The following is a 24,034-nucleotide window of genomic DNA, read 5'->3' as shown; positions in this document are numbered from 1 at the left end:
TGTTTTTTATCGGAGATCATTGAATTTCGGAAATTTTGAAACCAAAGCTGCTTTTTCTCAGCATTCACACCTCTCAGCATTCACACCCGACCGACGCCTTTAAAGCATTGCGCTACATATTCATGCAACAATGATGGGTCTCAAAGATTCAGATCCTAATTGCTCTCATGTGAGCCCATCTATTGTCCTAATCGGCTCACGTGGGTGTGGCAAGAGGACATTGGCATTTATTGGAGCTCTCCACTTGGGTAAAAGGCTTCTGATCGCAGACCGGTTCTTCGAGAACCTGACCGGTCTGTCCCGGATTGAATATCTTCAAAAATATGGGGAAAGAGCTTTACAGCAACAAACCGTGAGATCAGCTCTCACGATGCTTCAGGAGAATCAAACGGACTGTGTCATTGAGTGCGGAATCAGCAGCCTCGGTACCGAAGTCCAGAAATTTCTCGCGGAATACAAGAAGTCTCACCCGGTCATTTACATACTACGTGAACCTGATGAGATTAAGAATCTTTTGCGGCTGTCTGAAGCAGATTCGAACCGTTTGAGGGCGGAAGATTCAAAGCATCGCGTTTGCGCGAACTACGAATATTACAATGTCTATGATTCCGCGTCTCGGTCGAATGAATCTGACATGGGACTTTCATATTCTGCGTATCACCTTAACGACGCAAAGCTTGACTTTTGCCACTTCATGAATCTCATTGTTGGCCCCGGCATGGAGGCGATGTCAAATGCTGCATGGCCCTCCGACGTCACATTTGGCTCGGTAGAGAAACGACAATACAGCTACGCGCCTGCTCTGAGACTTTCAGAGCTCAGTGATAGCGTCTTTGAGGCGGCTTTGCTTGGGGCGGGGCTGGATGCCATTCGACTGATTGTCGATATGAAAGAAGAATATTCTCTTGACTCAATAACAAATCATATAGCTTTGCTTCGACGTGCAGCTCAAGTACCCATTGTTTATGAAGTCCTTCGCCCGAGAGATGATTCATCAGAAACCAACCTCACTACGGATAGCGACTACCTACAGCTCCTCTCTCACGGCATTCGAAACTGCGCTGAGTATATTATGATCGATCTAAATCTTCCAGAGGCGACCCTAAGAGATTTCATATCGCTGAAAACACATACGAAAATTATCGGTAGCCATCACGATGATAGCCCCGGTATGAACGGGTGGCGAAGTGAAACTCGATATGAGATGTATCAAAGGGCTCAGAATTTGGGATGTCATCTTGTCCAGTTGACTCAAGCCGCGGTGAGACACAAAGATAACGATGATCTCATTGGTTTTACCTCCTCACTCTCTCTATCTCGAGAAGTCCATTTGCCTCTGATTGCCTATAACACCGGGCCATTGGGACGAAGCTCCTTGGTCTTCAACAAAATTTTGACGCCAGTGCGACCTGCGGTATTACATGACACCAGAATGGAGGACTACATCACGGCGCAGGAAGCAATCAAAGGACTATTCGCGACCTTCATTTTCGATTCGCTGAAATTTTATCACATTGGAGCGTCTGTTTCATGGAGTCCTTATCCACCTGCTATGCACAAGGTCGCTTATCACGCACTTGGTCTTCAGCATTCATACCAAGTCTTTGAGACCGCATCTCTTGAAACTCTCGACGAAATCGCCCGTGCTCCCGAATTTGGTGGTGCAAGTATAAGCTTACCATTCAAAGCTAGTATTCTGGCTTCCATCGACTTCAAAAGCACCCACGCCACGGCTATTGGAGCTATAAATACTCTTCTTCCTATAAGAGATCCATTGGAAGTGCAATCTGGCATTCTTGAATATCAAGCCTCCCAAAGAAACCAGGCGGGCCCGGTCATTGGCTGGTATGGCGATAATACTGACTGGCTAGGTATACTTGAATGTGTACAAAGAAACCTGTCTCCGAGAAACACTATCCGGTCTTCCAAAACAACTGCGCTTGTGATAGGGGCCGGTGGAGCTGCCCGAGCTGCTGTGTACGCGCTAATTCAGATGGGCTGCCGGAAAATTGCAATCTTCAATCGTACATTCGAGCATGCAGAGCAAGTTGCCACCCATTTCAACGCATGGGTGGATCACAATTTCGGTATCGCTGATGCTATCACTGTGATTCAATCTATCAGCGAAGACTGGCCTGCTCGCTTGCAACCGGCGACAATAATCGTATCCTGCATTCCGGCGCACGGAATAGGTGAAAATCGTCCAGCAGATCTTACTCTTCCGGGTAATTGGCTGCGAAGCAAATCTGGGGGCGTTGTTGCTGATGTAAGTACCTTGAAGGCAGTTTGAATGAACTATACTAACCATAACTTTTTCTGGTCAGCTTGCGTACCGACCACTCGAAACCCCTCTGCTTAAACAGATTCGAAAGCTCAGGGCCGGATCTAGTATCCCTTGGAACACTGTGGACGGTCTAGAGATGCTGGCAATTCAAGCAATGCATCAATTCGAGTTAATGACAGGGAAAAAGGCACCGCGGGCGGTCATGAAGAGCCAAGTGTATGGTCAATAGAGATTTCAATGTACATAAAGCGAATTGAATTTCAATTGCGCAGTGTTTCTCTAAATAGTATGTATTCCATTCTCTAGTATCTCTATATTTCAATCTTCTCTCCATCCATCCAAGCTTTGATTTGCTCATACAAAATATCATGCTTTTGCCGGTTCGCTGTGTCTATTTCCCGGCGATGCCCAGGTAAATCCTTGATAACTTTCACGCCCATTGTTATCTCTTGACAATACCCAAGGTAGCGATAACCGACTGGAAACTCGCTCAATTTCTGCAAATCCAGTCTCGGCACTCTGTTTGGATTCACCGGGATCAGCTTGTCTTTTTCGTAGAAATGTCGCACGAAATTAGCTCCCCATTTGCCTGTCGAGATGTCTTTGCTCCAAAAAAATACAAATCGACAGTCGGACTCAGCATCGGCCTCGATACCATCCAGATCAAAACGTTGAGTTATGGTTGCCTTCATCTTCGTAACTGCAAGGGTGGCAGAAACGTTGATGTCCGTAGATAACCCATGGATCCGGTGCATAATGAATGCCCCATTGTCCATTCCATTTTGTGAGGCCTGGATGAAGTCCATGTAATGGGTTCGCCCAGTCCATGAAGTGTAGATGTACGCATCTTCGAAAAAGATTGATTTCAAATTTTCCCATTCACAAGAGTCCCTATTATACCGAGCTGCTTAGTATTTCGAATAAAGAGAACTTCAAGCGACATTTACCGGTAGCAAGGCCAGCCTTCCGCCAGCTCGCGTATCTTGTAGCGCTCGATTACCAGGTCCACCGGACCGTTGTTGCGGATGGCCGCGGAAGGACGAGAGCCCTCGGGGAGTGTGTGGAGATCAGGCATTAGGACTTTTGGTTTCAAATATGAGAGATTGCGCCGTTGGGAATTCCAGAAGGTATCATTCGTATTATATTCAAAGTGTTCCATGGCCGAGTAGTTCGCCACGCTGGCTAAGACCTTTCCCGTACTGCGCTCACCAGTATTAGTAGTAGAAATCACAAGATACAGATATGAAGAATGAAGATTTATAATCTATGTGGATGATGGAATAGCCGAAGACCAGCCTGCAGTTGATTCTTCGGGTTTAATATGTCAAATACATCAAAGTGTCCAATATCTCCAACTGCAATTCGCACAACAGGTCGGTGAAGAGCCTGGGATATTTCTTTCATGTTCAATAATAAAACATGAGGCCTTTCAACTCTGAAGATTATAATTTGTTGAATCTTCTAACAATTTTTATTTCTCTCTTTAGAAATAATATCAACAGAAACGCTGTTTTACCTCCTAGGTATACCTACTAGGTACTGGTATTAGAAAGTACATGAATCCCCTCTTGTAAAGTACTATATTTTATGTCAGCGGCTGCTAATCAGGGGAAGCTAGATCTGGAGGAAGGTAATTAGAGAGAGATGGTGATTTCAAGAGAAGAGAGAGAGACGAATCTATCTAAGGCAAGGGCGGCCTGGATGCCTGAGGCGCTGGTGCCTAGGCACCAGCCCTCAACAATTTCTGCGTCTCTGACACTTAAAAATAAGCACTATTCTAAGTAGATGTCAAGTACACCTTGTAGCTTTTTCCAAGACTCGCTTCCCCTCTTGGCATGTTCCTTTGGTGTACCCGGACTCGAATCTGCCATTGTCCTAGAAAATAACTCGAGTGACACCCAGCCCTCATATCCCAGTTTATCGAACATAACACGAGCAATCTCGACAACTGGTAAATAACCACCCCTCTCTTCTTCCAGAGCAAACAGTCGGCAATTACGGCTCCATGACATTCTCGCAGGTTGCTCAGGTACATAATACTCATGTCCTTCGACCAAAGGTCGACTGAGACGCTCAGCATCAACAACCTGGACATAAAATACTTTTCGTACATCCACTCTTTCCACCAGGCGGTTCATAGAGGCTTTCAAAACTGCATCAGCACTAGGATTCATACCGTCAAGAGAGGCTGGATCGGCCCAGATACGACCAGCGATGTTGAATGTATCCAAGCAACAGCCAAAGTTGGGCCGGTCTACTCTCTCGACAACATCCCACATTGCCTCCCATGTGTCGACGTAAGTGCCCCAGGCTAGATTTTCATAGACAAACCGGAAATGCGGTGATTGCTGTAGCCCCATATCCGCCAGCTGCCTCATATCCTGCGCGATAATTTCGATATCCGAGGTGATCAATTCGGCTGGCAGGAAATTTGCGGGTATTTGGATAAGGTCGGTCCGAAGGATCTTCACGAGCTCAAACCAACCCTTGAGCTTTTCTATGCGTCGGTCATGCTCGACTCGATCTTTCAATCCCTCGTAGAAAAGGAATGGTTGAAGACAGATGATGGTCATATTGTACTTGTCGCAAAGATCTCGGATCATTTTTGCGGCTGAGAGTTTGTGTTGAAAAGTGGTTTCATCTTGGGAAATGGAATCGGCAAGACTTTCTAGATCTTCAAAAAAGATCTCAATACCCTGGAATCCATGTGCTGAAGCTTGTGAGAGCTTTTCTTCCATTTCATGTCCAGCCCAGGCACGTCCAAGGGACATTGACGAAATACCCAACTGATTCGGCATGATGATGATGAGGATGAGGCCACGACTTCCAAGATTTGACGTCTGCTTCAGATATATAGAAGCGCGTGCCGATAATAATAGTAAGATGCGATGTCCAACCTTGAAAGGTTGATATGTCTTTTCAAACGCCTCCGGGTCTTATTAATTTTCAGGTCGAGCCATAGACATCCCATTATCAGGCTTCAAGTGGGGCATTGGAAAACGGGGAAATTCATACCCTTTCATCATACCTATGTAGCCGCTTCAGAATACCCACTTGGGCATGTTGGAGACTTTACCCGTTCTAAGCTCCAAAATTACAATTATACTGTTGGTGGAGCACACCTGAGCATTCTAGATTCTAGATTCAAAATCCTGTACGTAGAGTGCCACCTACCTACTTAGGTAAGTACCTCTAGAACCACGAGTAGTAACTAGTACATATTAGTAAGTCAGGGAATTCAAGTTCGATCCCCAACACAGCTCCGAGGTTCAGGTTCAAGCTGATGAGAGTAATTGTACCTTGGTAATACGGATTTCAACCATGAATTCCGGCCTTTTATATCTCATATCTTCTCATACCTTGGTATCTACGTTTATCAAATCTCCAATTTATTCCCTCGTAGACTCCCTACCAAGAACGTATTCCCTTCGCTCGACCCCCCACTCCGGCAAAACAACGGACAAAGGCAAAGGCCCACCCAGCTCACCCTGAAAAACATCCGGATCAATAGTACGAATCTTAGCATCCCTCGGCAAACGTAACCCCTCCTCATCCGGCAGCCCTTCCGATTCCATCCTATCCATTTCAGCCAGAATCCCAGGCGACGCTTGCTCACGCAGTAATGCCCAAAAGTCCTGATCGGATAACTTCCACAACGCCTCTTCTTCCACACGGCCCGAATAAACCAGGTCCCTAATTATCGACCCGGTCCTTTTATACAGATCTGCCTGGGCCCTATTGGACCATACGTCTCGATCTGTGGCTTGGTATGCGCGAGCGAGGACGAGTGCATGGTCTTGATTCGTCAAAACGAGTAGGCGGTTCGGAGAGGAGGCGGATGGGAAAGCAGTCAGAGACTGATATATGTCTCGGACGTGGTCGAGGCCAAGTTTTTCAAAGGCCAGTGCATCGCGAAGCGCGTAGTCGAGCCGATCAGCGCAAAGATGCGGTGAGGGCATTTCAACCAGGCGGAATAACTCTTCGTCCAGGGCCTTGAGAGTGCCAAAACCGTACTGGATGAGAATTTGGGGTAGTTGGGTGGTTTTCAAGAATCGGGATTTGTGCACTTCGTGGTAGCTTGCTTCGCCGGGTTTGGATAGCGCGTCGTCAACGACATGGCTGAGGCTTGTGTGGCTGATATCATGTAGTAAGGCGGCGATCTGCTCTTCGACGCTGGCGCCGACTGCGCGGACTAGCAGGAATGCGCCGACGGAGTGCTCGAAGCGGGTTACTTTGGGGCCGAAGCCGAGGAATGTGGTCACTCCGTGTTGACAGATGCCTTTCAGGCGCAATAGCTCGGGGCTTCGAAGTAGATGTATAAGCACGGGCTCGGTGATGTTGTGCGTGCCGTATATTTGGTCTCGGATGATAATTTCCGTCTCGGAAATCGTCTCGAATGTTTGGAAGACCCCTGTCTGGAACGGTAACGCCATTGTTGAGAGTTGATGGTGCTAAATCGAGAAAGTCGAGCGCGGGGTAAGAGCCCCCATATGTTACGGGTATAATCTGTACCCGTAACAGGTATGTATATCCGCCCTACTTTACCTCAGGTATACCGTACCTAGGGTATGGGTACAGGACCCTGTACCGGTGGTATACTCGTTTACCAGGTCTAGTCCTCTTATAGAGCATTTACCATATTTACGAGTAGAAAAAGTATTCTTCCTAGCTATTTAGAAGAGACTGTTTCCATTTTACTATTATTACCACATAGACCTACACAGCTTTGAATTTAAAGCCCGTTGTTACGAAGAATTATTAGTATACATATATCAACTTCAATAAGTGCAATGTAACAATTGATACTCCGCCAACAACCTCAATAGTAAATCTAGATACTTTGGAACAGTGAGTATTTTGGAGGGTATATTATCAAGATTTACGGACCTTGAATGCCAGCGGGGGATAAATCGGCTTCATATGCTTGATACACACACACACACACACAATTCATTAACGCCCGGCGGCGAAGCCGAAAGGGCAACTATCACTAATCTACTAATACATTTCCTTAAATATGCCTTGTCTCCTTAGAGCCCATACATGATTCCTTCCAGTATATGTCATCTCGGGTGTCAATATCGATCGAAGTGGGGTCTCGTGGGTAAGTATTTTGTTAGTAAACTGGCTTGAAGGCGATTCTCCAAGTGTTCAACATCCTATTCTCGGCAGTTGAAGCGTGTTTACCGTCTCTGGCACGAGGTGGTTGATGTGGGTTAATTTGGGGAGGGGTTCGTTTGTGTTGGTCGACATGGTCAGGTGGCGTCCAGTCGGCCGGTGGCTATTGCAAACCGTATTGAGGCTCGCACTGCTTCCAAGTTCGGTTTCCAGTTCTCGCCATCCAAAGGCGACTTTCCACCCAGGAAAAAAGATATGTTGCCTCGATGAGTATGGGTACATTGCAGCATTTCCATCCTGTGCGTGGTCCACTTCTGACATCGAAAGAGGAAGTGCTCCACGGTCTCTCTTGCTTGTCCGCATGCACATTGATCTGTCTCTGCGACGTTGATTCGAAAGAGATATCCATTGAGTCTTGCCATGCCCGTGCGGAGCTGGGCCAGCACGCTCGCTTCTTTCCACGATAATCGGTCATACAGCTGTCGCGTGTGTTTGCCTGGAAGTGCTGTATCCACTCGCCGGGAGTGTCTGCCTACGTTGTCGGGCAGCTCACTGCTGGGGGGGAGCTTGAGACCGCGCAAGATTCAGAGTTGTCGACTTCATCCTAGGGACCTGTTTCTGCGTAACGGCGTCTTCTTGTGTTGCGGCTCGGGCCTGTTCTTGCGCCAGACCTAGCAGATTGTTGTCTTCCTTTCTGGGAATCCACAGGACGCTGATCCGATTTCCATTCTTCTGCAGTCTTCTCAATAGCTTGTAGATTTGGCAGACAAATTCTTGACCCGACTGTTGTCGAGGGCTCTTCAGCGTGAGAGCCACTGCTTTGTTACTTGTGGTCAGTGTGATCCTAAAATCTTTCAGTCCCACGAGTGTCTTCAATGTGTGCACCATAGCCGCTAGCTCTGCGGAAAATAGATTTTGTTCTGTTCTCGCACCCAACGTGACGGAAAAGACCTTCAGTCTCACTTTCCGATAGCGAGGTGGTTGTTTCTCGATCGCGACCCCGAATCCCACCAGCTCATTCCGTGACGAGCTGCTGAAAGCGATTTGCATCGATCCGCCTGGTGCAGTCGATGTCTGGGGAATAGGCTCATTCTCAGTTTGCACGCGTGCTTCCCATGGTGCCAGTGCAAACGGATTGATGGTTTCCAGCGATTCCATCTCAATGTTTCTCAGCGCGTCCGCTACCTGATATAATGGTGAGCGGTGGTACCTCCTGAATTTCCTGATCCGATCTGTGTTTCTGCGAAGAGGATTGGTTTCTGGTAGTGTGTGGATGTCTGTCCACATCTTCACGGCTCGTCTCCAGAGACGGTGTTGTGCCGTGGCAATGTGGGCCTCGGCCTCCGCTACGCTGGTCGCAACTGTGAGGAATGTTCCCACAATTGCTTGTGCTCCTACCCTTTGCACTCGATTGATCGGTCCGATGTTCTTATTCTTGAATGCGTGCATCCAGACATTGGAGGCGTAGTCAACCACCGGGGCCACCGTCGATGTAAATAGCTGCCGCGCTGTCGCTGGGGCTAGACCTCGAAGTCGTCGAAGCTCTATCGCTGCCTCCAGGCCTTTGGATGCTGCTCTCGCGATGTGTTCCTTGTATTTGAGTCTCGTATCCATTATGACGCCAAGAATCTTGACATGATCACTGGGTTCAACGGTCTCTCCCTTAATGGTGAATGGCCCCGAGTCCGATTTGTGGGCCTTGGGGGTGAAGTGTATAATCGCGGTTTTCTCTGCTTCAAAAGTCGCTCCACTTCTTCTTTCCCAGTCAAGTGCTTCATTGATGATTGCTTCGATACCTTGCCGGTTGCTCTGCGCAGTCGGTCCGGTCACCCACGCGGTAAAGTCATCCACAAACGCGATTGCTCCACCCTTGCCATCGATCTGTCGCTGTACGAGGTCTGCGTTAAAGAAGAGGAAGAGGATTGGGGACAGGGGTGATCCCTGAGGTAGTCCCGCCTGTGGGAGGCTTCGGGCCTCAGATGCTTGCCCGTTGACTTGAATAGTCGCTGTACGTTCCGAGCAGAATGCCTCGACCCAGCGGAGAAGACCCTCCGGTATGCCTCGTGCCTTCATTCTCTGGAGCAGTCGCTCTTTGCAAACCCCATTGTAGGCTCCCTTAACATCGAAACTGACCAAGCTCAAGACCCGTCGGCCACGCCATGCCGCATAGATTTGCTCTTGTAAAAGTAAGAGTGCTTGCTCCGCTGATCGTTGCTTACGGGCCCCGAAGTGGCTGGTCGGGAGCAGACCGTAGGTCTCCACCTCGTGAGAGATTCTTTCTGCGATAACTGATTCCAGCACCTTGCCCAGTGTCGCAAGGAGTGAAATCGGCCTCCAGGCCTTCGCAATTGTATAGTTCTCTTTGTTCGGTTTTTTGAGCGGTATGATCTTCGCATGTCTCCACTGCTTGGGCAATGTGCCTTCTTCTAGCGACGCTTGGAATAGCTCCAGGACCCCGTGCTTGACCACGGGCCATATCATCTTCCACACTACCGCCGGTAGGCCATCTTCACCGGGTGCTTTCCAAGACTTTGTCGCCAACAGCTGCCGTTCGACCTCTTCCATGGTGATAGCAGACATCTCCACGGGCGCTCTCTGCGGCCTCGTCCCTTCATCGTCAATTCTGTCCGGCAGTGGCGGGAAAAATTTGGTCAGTAGTTCGTCCGCTTGCTCTTTATGATCGGCGGTCATAGTTCCATCCGCCCTGAGGAGCTGTGGGACCTTCCCGAATGCTGCATCATCTCCCGACTTCAGGTATTTTACGGCTTTCCATATATTATTATTATCGGCCAGGAACTCATTCCAGTGCTTTTTCTTCTGTTTCCGTATTGCATCGTGGTATTGTTTCGCTGCACTCGCGGCCATGTCAAGTACTGATTTGTATTCCTTAGCTAAGCAAGCCTAATAATACATTGTAGAGGTGGCAGCATGTCTACCTACATAGACCCTCCACCTTACGTCTCCTTCGATCCTTTTCCGCATCCTTCGCGGGGCACAGCCGGGTCCGCAAGTCAATACCAGTTTGCACCTTAAGCCTACTTCCATAGCCGCCCTAAAGACTCCATCCTCGATGGCCATCTTCGGAATCCTATTCTCTCAGTAGACCGACACGCGCGTCCGTCCTCTCGAGCCATATAGAAAGTGTCGTATCTGCAGTCCGCCCACCCAGCCTTCCGTCGCTTCCATTATATGCTGCGCCCCGCAGATTGTCAAATCCGTTTCGCGCTACCTTGCAAGATCTCTCTGGCAAGGCCGACCGTGTCTCGCAGGAGTTCGCCCAGTTGTATCCTCTCTGTACCCAGAACAGCCAAGCAACACAGTGTTGTCCCTCCTACTAACCAAAGTACCTCGTCGTTCTCTGTGTGGGTTCAAGCATGCTGGATCCTGCCATATCGTTCGTGTTTTGTTTTTGACTTCGTCGTTTCTGTGATCTTTGACCCAGCGATATCCTCCTTTCAACAGAGCAGCCCGAGAGCACCCCAAGGGTGTCCTATCCCACGACCCTAGTGTCCACTGATTGTAGGATCGGTTTCGCAGTCGTGTGTCGGGTGGTTTTCAAATTGTTCCCTTGTCGCCTGTGCGTGGGGTCAGGGGTCCTGACCCCTGAGCTCTCGCTCTAGCAGTAGCCCTAGCCAGCGGACAGTGCTGGCTGGTGTGACTCTTCTCAGCTCTGCTAATGCCATCGGGCAAGGCATTCGCAGGTTCCCAGCCGGCACCACGGGGAGGTGAGAGTCGTCGCCGGCCTATGCTTGATACAGTAGAATTCGAAAACAGTTTACCCCTCACACACACACATTGTTTCTCGGGCCGTACCCGGAACAACGCTAGTCCGTATTTGGTTACTTCAAAACAACCCATCTTTTCCTGTATCATGCTGTGGAACGTAATTAGACCTTGTCTCATGAGTTATTGTAAATTATCGTATAGCTCTGTCAAATGTTCTAGTAAAAGGCCTAGAACAGGTTGGGGGAGGGGATCTGGCGATCTGGCTTGATTCCCGCCTACCTTGTCTCGCATTTTCCTTTGCTGCCTTCGACTTTTAACAACCTCTAACAGGATGAAGGCTGTGCTGCTTGCTTAACGTACTAATCTTGGTATGCTACTGTAATATGGTTTTCATTTCGGTTCTCATCTGGATTGTGCTAGCTGCAGCTGTTTCTATTTGCTCGTGAATTTCGCCCACGGCTGGAACCGGAACCGCACATGTAAGCTGACAGATTTCCAGAGCCTCCATCGTAGGTAGATATGAGTGACAGCCCGTATCGCGTTGATTATATCTCCCAGCCGCAAGACACCGAATCATGGGGTCAGGATTCACAATATGCACCTACCCAGGGATATTTCCGGAGCCTTTATGCTACACGATCCGCTCGTAGCTCTCCTCAATCTTATCACTTTCGTCGACCGGGACAGGTGAGCAATAGGGTGGCATATTGCGGTCTGCAAAAATTCCTTTTCAGACTTCAAAAGCCTAAGTGAATCAAAGTATTCATTGAAGGACATTGAAGGCTGTCGGTATACCTGGGTTCCTCCTGCAACCGAGGCATCCATGGATGATAATTCTGATTATTCTACGATACCTCGGTCGCGCTCATTCGCTAATCATAGGCCATCCAAATCCAATGAACCCTTTGGCTTGAAATTCAGTAGCATTTTCATACCCTAAAATTCAATAGACAGTGACCTGTCAGCCAACGGTGATAAATGTGCTCTTTACAAAAATTCTATACCTGACGATATGGCGCTGTTCTCACAAGAAATGAATTCGGGAGGCAGATTCACGTGTGCAATGCCCTCTGATAGGGTCTATGTTCTTGCTTTTGAATCTCGACCAGCAAATCACTTAACACCCGATTTTTTCGAGGCCTTTTGCTCATCTTTATCCAAGATACAAGCATTTCCAAAGGGCGTTGTCATCACTGCAAGTCGTGTCCCTAATATTTACAACGAAGGCATCGATCCGCATGTATCACAAGATACCTTTAAAGGACAAGAGCATATATGGCCACTTCTACGACAGCTTCTACGGTACGATACTTACTATTTTGGAACTTCCAGCGTCTTAGTTTGGAACTTAGAAACTCTTCGCTCAGTTGTCTGACAAGATAAAATGTGGACAGATATCCTATGCCCACTATCACTCTCATAAGCGGGGAAACAGCCGGCCTTGGCTTTATTCTATCCCTGTGCCATGACTTCCGAGTTCAAAATCCGCGTGGTTCATCCCTGTGTTTTTATGATAGCCAATTTGCTACACCATTACTATCCAAGTGGATGACGGAGTTTGTGAAGGCAAAGTTACCTACATTGGATATTACCAGCTTGATGTCAGATGGGAAATATCTCCCTGCAAAAGATTGTCTCCGGCGTGGGTTGGTCGATGAGACTGGTTTCTTTGCAGATGTTTTGCGGCTTGTCAAAAGGAGAAGGTTATTGGATGCTGGTGCAGAACAAGGGTACAGTATGAAGAAACAGCTAAGAAATCAGAGTGCTCTTATCCTATTGGATACCTCAAGTGGAAATGAGATCAAGGCGCATCGACTATAAAATTGGAGCAGCAGTGCGCATCTGGAGATATAGTATCGCAATGATACTTACAAAGATTCAATGTCTGGTGGACGTAATATATATTTGCTTCTCTTCGATTGGGTGATATTTTTTTCCACGGTAGCTAGCTCTATATTTGTAGATTGTAAAAGAATTGGCTAGATGATGGATGAGAATTTCGGCAATTTCAAGCTTTAAGGGAAGTCTTGTCATTATAATGTGAAAGAGGCTATTATTACCGCACAGGAGACCGATGCTGCTCTGATCCTTCGCCGGTGGGCCAATACCTTCCGTATGCTCTCCAATAAGTTCCTACAGGAAGCTTTGGCAGTAGAGAAAGCTAGTAAGACTCGTGACTTCAGCGAGATTGCTCCGTACGTTAGCGTGGAGCGTGGACGCGAGGTTTTCCTGAATGGCGACGTTGAACACGGTGCAAGTTATTACATGATTCATATCTGCTCAGCCCCTGAAGTTACGTTCTTTCCTAACCCTTTATGATGCAGATGTGGTCTTCTGGACAAGTTATTGGAATGATCCAGGATATTTCTACCTGCGCCGACCTGCTTAGTCACATTGAGAAGGAAGCTCTTAAGGCTATGAGACGGGTCCAATCAAGTTTTATGTATGCCCCCGATAGCAGGCTTTGATTGATTTCCTGCTTGTTTTTGTCTGCTATTGAAGCTTTATCCTGGATATCTGATATTGAAGTTTCGAGAGGATTATAATCCTTAAATGTTTGATATCTATCCCAAGAGTGATTATGTCTGTTCTCGTGCTATATAAATCGATGCTGTCCCAAATGTGAGTTGTCTTTGAATTTTTATAGTAATTCTGAGTACTAGATGTAGGTTCCGAAATAGATAGATTGCAAGCCAGAGTCACTTTTCCATTCTCGAGACTGGGTCATTAGAAAACCTTGGAAACCCCCAGCCTATTTTCGAGCTAACTTTTTGTATTTGAGAATAATGCGAAGATACGAATGTTCTGCCGGAGCAATCATAGAAGCATTATTTTATATTGCAGTAAGAATAATGCAAATTTAAGAGCACATTTTTCTTACCAGCATATTTTTATTACCAGAATAAAATTCGGGTGCACACAGTACCTAAGATTGAGAGACGGGCTCCAACGGGATAAAATGATGATGATATCACTCTCGAGTTTGCCTCGGCTTCCCGACCGCCGAAACCCATATACCTTTGTCTTCACCTTTACTGTAACGTTACGAGTTCTTTTTACAAATAATAGCGCTCTTTTTTCTTCCTGATCTTTTTTCATGAAACTGCAATTCAATCACACGCAAATTCCGCAGCCTCTTCATTATAATTGGCTCCAGACAATTTTCTGTCCTAAGACTTCAATATTACTCTCCACTATCAGCAATGCTCATACTTTCCAATATGATTGAATGGAGTTCTCATTCGATCCAGTCTATCCATATTTGGAAGTTTATGATCGCAATCTTCCTCGCAGCCAATTTGAAGACTTTACCGCTAGTATTTCACGTAAGTGTACTTAAGCACGAACGATGCATATGTATACTACAGTGCTCTATCTCCCAGTCGCTTCAAGTTTTAAACTAACTATCTTGAAGTATCGCATCTTCCGCCCCATCATCCAGAGCTTCTTCAGAAGGAAAACAAGCCACCAATTATCAATTCGTTATCAAGATAAAGACCTGCCTCTTGTTTTCCTTCCTTGTATAACGACAACATACACGTCACTGCTTGAGGCCGATTACAACCTCCACAAGTCCAATAGTACATATTTTACCGACCTTGATGCAAGCCGGTCTCATCTTCTGTCATATATTTGCCACCGTGGAGTTTTCGTTGTTGATCAAGAGCTTGTTGCTGAGGGTAACCGGGGAATAATGGCTGCCATAATTGGATCTGTTACCACGAGCTTCAAGAAGGAAATTCGAATCTTTCAGCAGTACGAAGTATGGTCACGGATTCTGACCTGGGATCGGAAGTGGCTTTATATTGTGACGCATTTTGTTCAGAAAGGGAGTGTCAAGCAAATTGATTTGGACACTCACAAGATTTCGATGGGAAATACATTTGGAAATTGCGGTGTGCCGACTAAGAGCCAAAAAAGCAAAGAAAAACCAGTGCAGCCTGTTGTTTTTGCAACCTCAGTCTCAAAGTATGTGTTCAAAAAAGGGCGATTAACAGTGGCGCCAGAACGACTTCTGAGGGCTTCAGGTCTTTTGGGAGAAGGTGACAAGACGGGAGAATTTCCCGCCCAATGCCAGGACCATGGGATGAAAAGCACCGAAGCCATCATGGGCAAGAAAACCGACGACGTGAGTGATTTGGAGATCGGCCAAGCCATCGAGAAAGAGAGGCTCAGAGGGATGAAATACGCCAAAGCTTGGGCTGAATTGGACACCCTACACGAGGAGCTGCTTAGGGAACACGAGATAAGTGACTGCGTTCCTATCATTGGTAGCTTCAGTGATATTGCAGGTTATGGCATTTCCTACCACTAGAGCTCCCTTCTAACTAGATTTCACGATGGGGTAGGTTGTTCAAGGATATTATTAGGTATTATTATTATTGTTATTATTGTGTTATAATCAGACTCTTGAGGTTCCTTGAAAAAGTTTTTCAAATTTGATTAAGTGCCGTCGAATTTATATTTCAGCCAGTTGATCAAACTAGTATGATCATAAATCCCAATACTCTCACAGCAATACTAAAGTCAGATCCAAAGCGCAATTGAATACAGCCAGTTGACTAGGGCATCTGACCGAAAGTAATGATACAAGGCCTTTGATGGGATGACGGAGAACATCTAGAAGAGGTGGGTTGCACATGATGGACATTCACAGCCTCAGCCTGATTTTAGTCGTTTCCAACGCCAATGCCACGCGAGTGAGAAAAGCCGCATACACAATCAGAATACTGACAGCTTGTAAATAACTGACATGAAGAGTCTGAATGCTCATATTGATCATCCCTGTCAAGATATTACCAAATAAGAAGACAGAAAGTCCCTTCTTGATAAATGCCGCCATAATAGGACTCGTCGCAACTGTTGCCAACTCGCCCTCGCCCTCCTTTCCGAGCACCTGATGAACCCAGGGAAAGCAAAATGTCTCGAAAGACAGCAGACAAACACTTGTGCATTATTGAAGGCAGCAACCCAAAGCACTTAAGGCAAATTCGCGAGACGGCGCGAAACTTCACTAACGCCATACGTCGCGGCCCAAGTGTAGTGAAGAATGAACAGCCCTGTCGAAGCAAAAGCTTGGCCTGCGAGATTCAAGAGAACACTCTTCCGAATCTGCTGCGAGGATGCAGACTATATTAAACATAGTGTAGTTCGTGTACCAATCGCTCGACCGACCAGAAATATTGCGAGATGACCAAAAAAGGAAAATATACCTTCCCTATTTTTAAAAAGAAAGTCCGGTCCGCGTAGGGAGAGAAGAATAAAAGTCTTCAAATTTGTTGATTCGAGAATCACCTGGTACAATATCGCAATTCCAAGACTAAGTATCTCGTACGGAACAACCATCACCAAGGCATCGAAAAGTTCAACGATTGGAGGTAGAAGGCTTATTGTAAAAAAGAAGTTCCAATGCATCCCGTACTCGGTAACATGTTCCACATAGGCCAGACCTTTCACGCTGCATAGCCGGATCAACCCAAGGGCAAACAGGGGAACCGAATGTCGCATCGACATTTTCATTCTTTGCCATGGTGTGACCTTTCTGGATTGAATGTTCTCTCTTTTGAGCAACGGCCGAGCTGACACACTGCCACTTGAAAACACGAAATATCCGAATCCCCAGTCCATAAGCGACGTACCCCAGGTCTCCTCCACCTTGGCGAATCGACGTGGAAACATGCAAAAGTTGACACCCAGGATGTCCACGCAAGGGATTATCATCAGTGCAGAACGATAATTTGTAAGAAACGGGTGAGTCGGAAAGGTTTTGTACGAGTCAAATGCATATCTCACCGGGGGTTCCTCGGCCCTGGAATATCGGGGAGAGGATTTGGTCTTTAATTGGACACTCTCGTGTGTTGGATATAAAAGTAGCAAAAGAGTCAAATAAGCAAGGAGAATATTAAATGTCCATGGCCAAGAGGAGAGAATAGTGTTTGCAAATAGGACGGTTAAAACATTGAGGAGGAAGTCAGCAGCAAGTGCCGGTGCGCTGTATGGAGGAAGGACGAGACTGCAGAACCGACCATAAAAGCACTGAGATCTAGAGAAAAAAAAGGAGACATACGTTAGCCAGTATAAACAGAGCCCACCGTAATGGATTATTGTGTCACCTACTGGAGCCACCAATGTGACAGCAGTGATCTCCGAAATGCTTCCCCCGGTGAGATTGGACACAAACGCCTGTTTTCGATTTTTTTTTATAATTGGTCCCCATATTGAAAGCTCATCTGCAGGGCCAAGTCTCGCTCTTCAATATTCAGCAGCTGCTTTGTGGATTTCGCGAAGCAGGCAGGACAGGAAAGAGATGCCGACGGGTTCATTAGAGAGAGAAGTGACTGATCAATATTCAGGAAACGCTGATTCCCCACATTCATGGTTCCTTCGACTTCTGTCTAAGAAGCCTGACTAATTAGAATATCCTGGCAAGTATCCACTTTCGTCACTGGGCTGAATTCTTCCAACCTCAATCCGAATTCTCAGAATTAAATGATGATCATATCACTGCCGAATCTGCCTCGGCTTCCCGATGACTTGAACTCGAAACCCCACATTCCGCTACCGAAGGCTGGACCCTGCTCCTCCCCGAAATGACTTCCAAGATTTTCCTCACTGCCAGATTTAAGGAGACAATGTTACGGAATAGAGGGGCAGGAAGGTGCAAGTGTATAGAAGTTTCTCGTAAAATACGTAATGTTACGTAAAGCGACAGCCCGAAATCGGCTACCGTTAAGATCACCAAAAAAGGAGACAAAAATATTTTTTTGAATAGCGAAAGAATTTGGATTGTGCTCGCCGTACGACTATGCTGGGAACCGAAGATACGAGGATACGAGAATGCGAAAATGCGAGAATGCGAGAATTCGACTATATGAACCAATCAAATGTCGGCCATTCGGTGGGTCTTGCAGATCCACGGATCACGATACCACATAGCCGTGAGAGTGATTATGTCATGGCTAGTAGGTTTTTTGTTGATATGTTCTGCAGAATCAGAATTGTGGAGAGTAGGTGTTCGCTATTCTTGAGATGAATAAAGTGTTGCTTTACACTGCTTATGTCCGCCATACTAGAGGTACCATATAGATTCTTTCATTCCATGACGATTTACCTTAACGGAGTCTTGTACCACCAACCAGGTACTACCGTGTACACAGTTTAGTGAATAGTGACTATGCTGATACAGCAAATTTTGATTGCTTCAGAAATGTCTCTTCTAGGTGTGTACGATTTCCGGTCCAAATACCCCTGAATCCTACATGATGATACTCAAGGGTCTCAACACCAGCATCGCAACTTAGCGCATGGTCACCAAGCATAGGAATGTGATCTACTAGCATCAGTCACTAGCGATTTTTGCCACTAGCCTGCCTTGACGCAAGGACATTTACGGAAACGAAGCCAGACTCAGAATATACTGGGAATTGGCTCGCTTGCTTCGTTCAGATATACAAGGACTCGTTTAGGTAGTTGATCTGTTGAGTCCTGGCGAGGGAATACAGCGATCATTAATCAGCATGTACATAGTAGCACATGCGAATTGATATTAAGCAAAATGACAAAATAGGAGACTATTCAAAGCGGCTGTCGGTGCTATTATAAGAGTCCAAGGGTCTTTCGCGGAGGTTTATAAAGCTCCCATCATCCTGACGCATTGACGCGACAAAGTCCACTGGAAAAACGTCGCCCGCATGCACCAAATGAAACATGATCTGAACAAACAACATAGGCACAGTGTCGAAGATATAAGCAAGTATCCCATGACTCGCGAGATAGTTATCATTACCTTGGGTAAACTCAATAATGCGGGTAATTGCATCTCAAGATGATTACAATGGCTGCCGCAAATAGAAGCTTCATCATAGACTTCCATGTGTGTTTTCCATGTTGTGGAACGGCGTATAGCTTAGCAAAAGATTGCATGCGTTTCCAGAACACCAGGGCAATCGTCAAGAAGAGACCGAACATAAGAAGCTGAGCAAACAGTCCAATAAGCATAATCCTCTGTCCCAGTTTTTTGGAGTCGCCGTTCGACAAGGTGAGAAACTGTGATTTGCATTGATCTAGCCTGAATGCAGGAAAGGCAGAAGATACTTGTACGCCCATGCGGTATTTCATAGATAATATGACAGTCACTGGAGAGTTACTAGTCAACTGGGGGGATAAATAAAAGACACAGAGTGGAGGCCTAGTGCATGTGGATACTAATTAATTTTGTTCCACGCCCTCACTTCCTATGTCGCTACTATACTAGTCCGTAAGGTATAACGGGAAAAGATAGATTAGGCTGCAGGATATACGGAAGTAGCTATTTCTGCTCAGTCTATGATGAGGTATTGATGCTCTCGATATTTTCGCAACATAAACCACATTACGGAGACTCATTTTTCGTGCTCCAGATACATGTACAGACCAAGGCCCCTGAGCTAGTGTGGACTTCTTTTGACTCGTGGCAACTCCAAAGATCCAGAACGGGGACACTGGTATGAATACGAGAATGCGAAGTGACTCCCAAGAATATCCTGAAACTTGAGCGGATGATCCAGTCCTCGGGTTTCAAATTTTGGCTGTCTTCGGTCGATTTGACTACATTGAATAAATTACGCGCTTCGCCATGCAGATTCTGGTTTTGAGCCTAGTTTTAGATTGTGTAAATGTGTCAATGGGCGCCTTCTACTTATTTCCGAAGGTGCATAAGTTACAAAATGTGGTATTTTTGACGTACCAAACAAAACGATGGTCACTGCGTATATACGGCAAGGAAAATAGGCCTTTATTCTCCTCCAGATTAAAAGAGGAGCGAAAAGCCTTGATGAAAGTTCGCGGATCTCCAGTTTTAGATAGTTTACGAGGACATGATAATCACAATTTGAGACGGAATTAGAGATTGACCCGAGACCAAGCTCCACTCTTACACCCTCGAATCATGTCTCCCCGTTCTCGTTTTTCATAAAATATTGACCTACATATTATAATTTCACCGTTGGTGGGGTGGGGTAAATCGTTGAGAGAATCCCGTGGTTCTTTATACGACGTATTCTGTCGTTGCAATTTAATGATACGCTGATCTCATTTCAATAGTTCGGTCGTAATGGTTACTACCAGGGAAGCTTGGAATATAAAGGGACGGAACCCACAACCTGGCGTTTTCCAGAAGAATCAAGCTAATTGAGTCTCCCAAAGATGATTTTGCGGTATTTTCTCTTAGCATGGGTTTTTCCTGGGGCTTTTGGACTAATCTTCCCAGATGATGGTTTCAAAGCGCCCCCAGTAGAATCTCGTCCCAAGTTCCGTTACTGGTGATTATCTGCTTTCTCTGCACCCTGCACAAATACGAGCACCGCTAATTTGGTTCAGGATTCCTGATGCCAGCGTGTCTACTAAAGATGTCCGGAGTGATATTTCCGACCTCGCTGCCGTTGGCTCTGGCGGTCTTGAACTACTTCCCTTTTATTTCTACGGCAATCCTTCCAACTCGCACACTCCTACCGACTGGACTCATTTCGGTTTTGGCATGGAGGCTTTTCAGCATGTTTTTAGCCAGGCTCTTCAAGCCGCTGTCGACAATGAATTGCTCTTTGACTTTAGTCTTGGTGCCAATCAAGGGCAAGGATCTCCTATTAAGCCAGGGACCGATGGCCTCGCTGTTCAGCTGGTGAGAACAATCTACAATTGATAACACTAAACAAGTCACTGATCAATACCTTATAGCAACTTGGAGTTGAGACTGTGAGATCCGGTACCTGGTTTAATGGGCTTGTTCCCGGACCGCAAAACCTAACAGACTCCTTGCGGTCCGGTGGGGGGGGTTTATGCATGGGTTGACAAGCCCTGAAAAGGGCCAACTGAAAGCAGTCATAGCCGGGAAGGTGCTGTCTGGTAGGCTAAGCTACATGCAAGAATTTAAACTCGTTGCTAACTGTTGAAAGAAAAAGGATTGAACGAAACAATCGTTCATCCCAAGTTGGTATACCTGGATGAAGCATCAATGATCGATTTAACTCATCTTGTGCACAATGAAACACTCAAATGGGAGACCCCTCGCGGGAACGGCACGTGGAGACTATTCACTTTCTGGGAAGGTCACACAAATCAAATATCCTGCTTTAATGGTGAGAATGGAACGACTCCTTTAGAAAAGGGGTCCTACGTTGTAGATCATTTCAGCAAAGTGGGAGCCGAGATACATACTCGATCTTTTGAAAGCCTGGTCCTGAACAACGAGAGTACAAAGGAAAATTTAAAATCAAATGGCAGATACGGTATGTCCAGATCCCGATTATAGCTCGCCCGATCAATGCTTACAAATTCCAGCTTGGGAGGACAGCATGGAGCTTCTCTTTACCCTCCCATGGACGCCTGAGTTTCTGGAGCTCTTCCAGGCCCATCATGGGTATAGCCTCGTCAAGTATCTGCCCCTTCTCTTTAACAAGGAGAATTCCTTTAATGCCGCATCTTTACCCTACACAGAAGAGTATTCCTATGGAAATTATACCAAGTCTGGCTCGAGTATCCACAGTGTCAGGTTCAGACAAACTCTCAGTCAGTGTTATCGAGATTACCTCAAGTACCACACGGCATGGGCACACCACCTTGGAATTCAGTATTCCGCTCAGCCTTCTTATAATCTACCTCTCAGCTTTGTACGTGGCACACACTGATCAATCTCACCATATCTTCTAACCCTGTCAGGTGAATGAGGTCCCGTCAGTTGATGCCCCGGAGGGGGAGTCGCTTGGATTTGCGGACATCATAGACGCGTACCGTACTCTGTCGGGACCTGCACAGCTGGCAAACAAGAGCGACATTTCCTCGGAATGTGGCGCAGAGTTCAAGCCGGCCTACAGTCAGACCATTCCCGAACTACTCAAATCAGTCAAGAAGTCTTATGCAGGAGGGCTGACAATGATGGTTCTGCATGGAATGGCGTATAGTGGGGCTTATGCTAATACATCCTGGCCGGGCTATCAACCATTTGGCTATCAGACTACCGACTCTTGGAATAGGATCCAGCCAGCATGGAAGCATATGACTGATATCATTGGGTTCATGGGGAGAACACAGCATGTTTTGAAAACCGGAGTGCCGCGGGTCGATCTGGCGTTCTTTGATTCAAGAACTTTGTGGGAGGCATCTGTCATCTACAACTCTGACAATCTTCAGAAAAGAGGTACGACCAAAGTATGCTAATAGTTTGAGACAATACTGACAGCTCTTAATAGGCTTTACATATAACTTTGTTGGGCCAGAAAATTTGTATCTTCCTAGCGCTTTTGTCACTGAGGGTATTCTTGCATCAGATGGGCCTGGATACCAAGCCCTTATCTTCCTCAAAAATATGGCCATCGGCGATGAAACCTTGTCAAAGATCAAGGAATTTGACAGAGCTGGTCTCCCCGTGATCTTTGTTGGGCCACAAGAGCATATTTCATCACAAGTGAGAAAACACAAATCTCCAGCAGCATTTGATGGGCTGCTCAAACAAGGAAAGAACATCCATCATGTCAATTCCACAAGTCAGCTACCGGATCTTTTGTCTCACCTTGGTGTGAAACCGAGAGTTTATTTTGCTGAACCCACAGACTCAGTCTATTCAGTACAGCGGGCCGATTTTACTACCGGAACAGAATACACCTGGTTCTACAATAACGGAAATGCTTCCTCAAGTTTCATTGCCGAGTTCTCTGTTCCGAAAGATATGAAGCCATTCCTACTCAATGCATGGAACGGCGAAATCATTCCGCTTGCCACTTACCAACTGACGAGTTCCGGCAATCGACTTTCACTGACTCTCAACCCGGATGAAACCATCATTCTAGCCTTTGCAGCGTCGGAAACCGAGAACACCTGGGTAACAGATATCACAGGCTCTGTTGAAGAGGTAAAGTACACATGTGACGAACAGATTATGGTCAACCTGAAAGGTCCTTCCAAGGTCGTTCTCAGCAATGGGAATATACATAATCTCAACGCCACAGTCCCAAGTGCTGCGAATCTATCAACTTGGGACATCGAAATTGAGGATTGGCACGGCGACCCTGATAACACATCCTCCATTGAAACCTTGATCACTTTGCATAAATTCCAAGGCCAACCTCTGAAGTCCTGGAAAGATCTCAGCAAGATACTGGAGAATGTTAGTGGGGTGGGAACTTACACGACATCATTCAAAGTCCCGGATGTCCCGGGTATTGGAGCATATCTTTCGGTTGGCCCCATCTTCAATACGATGCGTGTCTGGGTCAATGGGAACCTTCTACCGAGTTACCCCGCGGACAACGCAAAGATTGATATCAGTGACTTTATCTCGCGAGGAAAAGAGAATGCTATCAAGATTGAGGTCACTACGACTTTGTACAATCGTCTCAGGGCAGATGCGGACAGTCTTCTGACTATAGGGATGCCGTTGTCAATGATGGCACCGACTTTTGCGGATGGTGAGAGGCAAAATTATGGAGTCTTGGGGCCTGTAACGATTGACTGGGTTATTGGTAAGAAACTTGATTTGGAATAGATGTCCGTGGATTGAGATGTGCTGGCTTCATGGCGAAGCTTTCCTCTTACTGTTTGTATTCTACATTTGTTTTTTGTCCATTAAATCGTGTCTCTTGTGTGTATATATGATTGCTTCTTGTCATGATATAGGGACCTGCACGGATAGCGAACAAATTCGCATTCCTTAGATCATCATGCTGATTGACTCGCAAGCCCCATACCTAGGTAGGTAACTATATCCCGTCTATTTTGTAAAAACTTTTCTCCTTCTGAGCTTAAGTTGAATTGGAATCTCATACCTTATTAGTCGCTATTAACTATTGAATAGAAAATCAGAGATTTGCAGCGGTTCATCAGACGGCAACAATTTTTCTAAGCTATCAATAATACTCAAGTTCAAATTTATTCTCT

At 46.3% G+C, this 24,034-nt stretch overlaps 6 protein-coding genes across 6 annotated transcripts; 3 read left to right on the top strand and 3 right to left on the bottom strand.

Annotated features, from left to right (window-relative positions):
• Positions 1-130: 130 nt before the first annotated feature.
• Positions 131-2,513, top strand: N7533_002216 (type I 3-dehydroquinase-domain-containing protein; the record flags this gene model as incomplete). Its single annotated transcript, XM_057098866.1, has 2 exons — positions 131-2,266; positions 2,325-2,513. The coding sequence occupies 2 exons, from the start codon at positions 131-133 to the stop codon at positions 2,511-2,513; spliced, it is 2,325 nt and encodes a 774-aa protein (XP_056964002.1).
• An 82-nt stretch (positions 2,514-2,595) lies between these two features.
• On the bottom strand, positions 2,596-3,359 carry N7533_002215 (pathogenesis associated protein Pep2; the record flags this gene model as incomplete). Its single annotated transcript, XM_057098865.1, has 2 exons — positions 2,596-3,175; positions 3,232-3,359. The coding sequence occupies 2 exons, from the start codon at positions 3,357-3,359 to the stop codon at positions 2,596-2,598; spliced, it is 708 nt and encodes a 235-aa protein (XP_056964001.1).
• Positions 3,360-4,056: 697 nt separating this feature from the next.
• On the bottom strand, positions 4,057-5,082 carry N7533_002214 (sugar phosphate isomerase/epimerase family protein; the record flags this gene model as incomplete). Its single annotated transcript, XM_057098864.1, has 1 exon — positions 4,057-5,082. One exon carries the CDS (start codon positions 5,080-5,082, stop codon positions 4,057-4,059), a length of 1,026 nt encoding a protein of 341 aa, XP_056964000.1.
• Positions 5,083-5,673: 591 nt separating this feature from the next.
• On the bottom strand, positions 5,674-6,717 carry N7533_002213 (uncharacterized protein; the record flags this gene model as incomplete). Its single annotated transcript, XM_057098863.1, has 1 exon — positions 5,674-6,717. One exon carries the CDS (start codon positions 6,715-6,717, stop codon positions 5,674-5,676), a length of 1,044 nt encoding a protein of 347 aa, XP_056963999.1.
• A 7,614-nt stretch (positions 6,718-14,331) lies between these two features.
• On the top strand, positions 14,332-15,443 carry N7533_002212 (uncharacterized protein; the record flags this gene model as incomplete). Its single annotated transcript, XM_057098862.1, has 2 exons — positions 14,332-14,454; positions 14,544-15,443. 2 exons carry the CDS (start codon positions 14,332-14,334, stop codon positions 15,441-15,443), a joined length of 1,023 nt encoding a protein of 340 aa, XP_056963998.1.
• Positions 15,444-20,311: 4,868 nt separating this feature from the next.
• Positions 20,312-23,642, top strand: N7533_002211 (uncharacterized protein; the record flags this gene model as incomplete). Its single annotated transcript, XM_057098861.1, has 8 exons — positions 20,312-20,427; positions 20,486-20,783; positions 20,840-20,936; positions 20,990-21,007; positions 21,058-21,390; positions 21,443-21,771; positions 21,821-22,298; positions 22,351-23,642. The coding sequence occupies 8 exons, from the start codon at positions 20,312-20,314 to the stop codon at positions 23,640-23,642; spliced, it is 2,961 nt and encodes a 986-aa protein (XP_056963997.1).
• Between the last annotated feature and the right edge of the window lie 392 nt (positions 23,643-24,034).

Source organism: Penicillium manginii (genome assembly GCF_028828005.1).
Source record: "Penicillium manginii strain IBT 31320 chromosome Unknown utg000002l:1.0-5564898.0:1.0-5567710.0, whole genome shotgun sequence".
Classification (NCBI taxonomy): Eukaryota; Fungi; Ascomycota; class Eurotiomycetes; order Eurotiales; family Aspergillaceae; genus Penicillium; species Penicillium manginii.
Note: the sequence above shows the minus strand (reverse complement) of the source record. Positions and strands in the feature narration are given on the sequence as shown.